The sequence below is a fragment of the Peromyscus eremicus genome, chromosome 1 (genome assembly GCF_949786415.1).
Source record: "Peromyscus eremicus chromosome 1, PerEre_H2_v1, whole genome shotgun sequence".
Taxonomy (NCBI): Eukaryota; Metazoa; Chordata; class Mammalia; order Rodentia; family Cricetidae; genus Peromyscus; species Peromyscus eremicus.
Window position 1 is genome coordinate 180057506 of NC_081416.1, and position 4061 is coordinate 180061566.

Genomic DNA, 4061 nt, shown 5'->3' on the forward strand with positions numbered 1-4061 from the left:
AAGACACAAACAGAGGAAATGCTGGAAATAGAAAATCTGAGTCAAGGAACAGGAAACACAGATGCAAGCATAACCAACAGAATTCAAGAGATGGAAGAATCTCTGGTGTAGAAGATTGTAGCAGAAGTCTTAAAAAGTCTTATTAATAAAATCGAACCTGAGCCAGGTATTGGAGTGAATGCTGGAAGATCAGAGAAGCAGATCTCACCTTGCCAGTTTCTCTGCTGACCCTATTTCTTCAGACTGGAAACCTCTGTGTCCTCATCCAGAATGAATCTCAGCTGAACTGTGCTGCTCAAAACCTAAAAGCTTAACAAGCTAAAAGCTTCTAGTTTCTGATCTTCACGCCTTTATACCTTTCTGCTTTCTGCCATCACTCCCTGGGATTAAAGCCTCGCTTTCTGGGATTAAAGGCGTATGGCACCATGCCTGGCTGTTTCCAATGTGGCCTTGAACTCACAGAGATCCAGAGGGATTTCTGCTTCTGGAATGCTGGGACTAAAGGTGTGTGTGCCACCATTTTCTGGCCTCTATATCTAGTCACTATTCTGTTCTGTGACCCCAGATAAGTTTATTAGGGTACACAATATTTGGGGAACATAATACCACCACAATTTGTAATAGCCTGAACTTGAAAACAATCTAGATACCCCTCAACTGAAGAATGGATAAAGAAAATATGGTACATATACACAATGGAGTACTACTCAGCAGAGAAAAACAGGGTGGAGATACAGAGTTGTGAGACTGGGTCTCCTTGTCACAATTTGGCCTGGATCTCACTCTGCAGGCTGACATGCCATTGGTTACATTGCAATCCTCCTGGCTCAGTCTCCCCAGAGGTGCGATAAGTTCAGTGAATCAACATGTCTGGCTTATGAGGAAGGATTTTCAAACAACTTTTACTTAATAGAGTGTGTACGGCTGTTAGTAAAGCTGTCTTCTATGTTTGCATGTTGACTGTGGTTTTCAGCAGTTGAAGAGCACAGAACAGAGATCCTTAGGATCCCTAAAGATCAACAGGAAAGGAGAAATAGTGGGGAAGCACGCCGTCAAAGCTTCACCTACATGCCTCAACCAGATGCGATAGTCCATTAAAAAAGTGTGTAAGATAACACAAATGAAATTTAGGAGGTACAAGCCAACAAATGTGACCACCAGCATGAGGATGGTGTGGGCTGCTCTAGACTCAGCATGGCCTCGGTGGTTCTGATTGGCAGCGAGGATGTGCTGTGTTTGCTGGTGATGTCTATGGAGGAGAAGCACCATGGAAACACTGGTCCAGGCCATGATGCTGATGAATATGGCATCATGGGCAAAAAGCAAGATGACAATGCCTGCACTGAATCCAGATGTGGAGCAGAACCACTTGCCTTGATTGTGAGTGTCATTGCCTGTGCTCTGTGGACCACTGATTTTGATTGGAATGTGGACATTATTTAAGACACTGAACCACCAACAACTGTAACAAGAATAACTCAGGACATCAGGGGCTCTTCCTCGAGGCATCAACCTACCCCTGTGACCAGGGACAAGAGTGAGAAACTGATGGATGCTCAGGACACAGGTGGAGCACATGTTTGTGCTTCGAGCCACCAGGCGAATGAAGTACCCAGTTTTGCATTGCAGGTTAGTTTGAGGACTCCTTGAAACAAAAACCATCACGTTGTCTGGAAATGCAGTGACAAGGAGAATGAACACATTGGCCACAGCCAAGTTGGTGACAATGACCTGTGTGGGCCTCAGTCGAGAGCCAGTAAAGATGGGAGAGAAATTATGGACAAACAGAAGAATGTTGGCCAGTGTCCCAGACGCAATCTCGAAAAGCAGGAGTGTCTGGAGAGCCAATTCCTCAGTGGCTTTCAGAGTTTTATTCTGAGAGGACATGGAGACAATCTCTGTGCAGGCTGGAGTGATGACCAGGAAGAACACTGCTGCCTTCAAAACACTTCTCAATGTCTGAGCATTAGAATGATTTATGTCTTACTTCTTCTATGAAGGGAGACACTATGGTATCACAGTATAGGAACTTGTCCTGTAGAACACTGCATAGACAACCCAGTTTATTATTTTGTACTTCATGTACTTTCCCTCACCTCATGGTACAAGGCTATTAGTGATACAACTGTATCATTCTTGGTCCACACATCACCCATTGTCACACATTGTGGCATACAAACATATGAACAGTAAACCAGGGAACACATTATTTTATCTTTCGAATGCAACATCTTCCCTCAATGATAAAATGCGTTAAGAAATACAAATTCGAGGTTGGAGAGATGGCTCTTCACATGACTCTTGTTCTAATCCAGCACTCACATGGTCGTTCCTATCACCTATAACATCAGTTTCCCAAGTTGAATGCCCTATCATGGTTTTTGTGGCACTGCACAAATGTGGTGCCAGACATACAGGCAGTTATAACACTAGAGTCATAAAGTAAAATTACTATATCTTTAAAATGACAAGAATTCAAACTTGTAATTCACAAAATCATGTAAGTAAAGTAAGTGGCCAAAAAAGAACCTATCAGCTTTTGTAAAAATTTTATACAGATCATCAAAGTGATAGAATACAAAATATTTCAAAAAAGTAACCAGTTTTCTGATCACAAATATGAACCTCAATTTATACATATATATCCTTATGTACATAAGCAACCACAAAAGTTCTATGAGGTAACTTCTTCGGCAGATAAGCATCTTATGTGAAGTGACTTCATACAGGACTAACTCAAAAAAATCAATAGCCCTCATATATACAAATGATAACTGGGTTGAGAAAGAAATAAAAAAAATACCCTTCAAAATAGCCACAAAGAATATAAAATATCTTGGTTTAACTCTAACCAAGCAAGTGAAAGACCTATATGACAAGAACATAAAGTGTTTGAAGAAGAATATTGAACAATATATCAGAAGATGGAAGTATCTAACATGCTCATAGATTTGTAAAATTAACATAGTAAAAATGGCCATCCTACCGAAAGCAAGGTAAAGATTCAATGCAATCTCCATGAAAATCCAAACACAATCCTTTACAGACCTCGAAAGAACAATACTCAACTACGTATGGAAAACCAAAAAACCCAGATAGCTAAAAGAATCATGTACAAAACAACTTCTAGAGGTATCACCATCCCAGATTTCAAGCTGTACTAATGAACAATAGTAATAAAACCCACATGTTATTGACATAAAAAAAGAAACGTTGATCAATGGAATCAAAGACCCATGCATAAAACAATACATGTATGGACACCTGATTTTTGACAAGGAAGCAAAAATTATACACTGGAAAATAGGAAGTATCTTCAACAAATGGTGCTGATCTACCTGAATGTCTGCATGTAGAAGATTACACATAGATCCATATCCATCACCATGTACAAAACTCAAGTCCACGTGGATCAAAGAACTCAACATAAATCCAGCTACACTGAACCTGATAGAAGAGAAAGTGGGGAACAACCTTGAACAATTGGCACAAGAGACCATTTTCTGAATAGAACACCAATAATGCAGACACTAAGATCAACAACTAATAAATGGGACCCCATGAAACTGAAAAGCTTCTGTGAGGCAAAGGATACTGTCAGTAGAACAAAACATCAGCCTTCAGAATGGAAAAGATCATCTCCAACCCCACATCTCACAGAGGGCTGATTTTCAAAATATAAAAAGAACTCAATTTACACGTACATCTGGAAAAATCCCCAGGTACCAAAGTATTTTATTTATCCATACTTTTGTGTATCTTTCCTATTTTAATGAGGAAGCAGAAACTGGAGAGAAAATAAGCCATCATTATCTTCCCTCAGCCACACTCAAAATGTGGTGATACACGATTACAGTTAAACCATTTGCCCAGACAAATTCTTTGGAAACTCCTGTCTTTGAATCATGTCTTTGAAAGCTCTTATTTAATCTGCAGCTTACTTCATATATTGTTTTCCAGAGGAACAATCAGTCTCCATCCATCAGTTAAAATTAACCATCCCATATACAGATGTCAAGTTCAATGTCACTTTCAACTAAGTGTTAAGCTGTGAAACAGAC

At 39.8% G+C, this 4061-nt stretch overlaps 1 protein-coding gene across 1 annotated transcript; it reads right to left on the minus strand.

Annotated features, from left to right (window-relative positions):
• Positions 1-969: 969 nt before the first annotated feature.
• Positions 970-1917, minus strand: LOC131902609 (vomeronasal type-1 receptor 4-like). The gene has a single exon (XM_059253623.1). The coding sequence runs from the start codon at positions 1885-1887 to the stop codon at positions 970-972; it is 918 nt and encodes a 305-aa protein (XP_059109606.1). The 5' UTR covers positions 1888-1917.
• Between the last annotated feature and the right edge of the window lie 2144 nt (positions 1918-4061).

Excerpts from the sequence above, each read along its gene's own strand:
- LOC131902609 (XM_059253623.1), bottom strand. The coding sequence starts at position 1,887 with ATGTCCTCTCAGAATAAAACTCTGAAAGCCACTGAGGAATTGGCTCTC.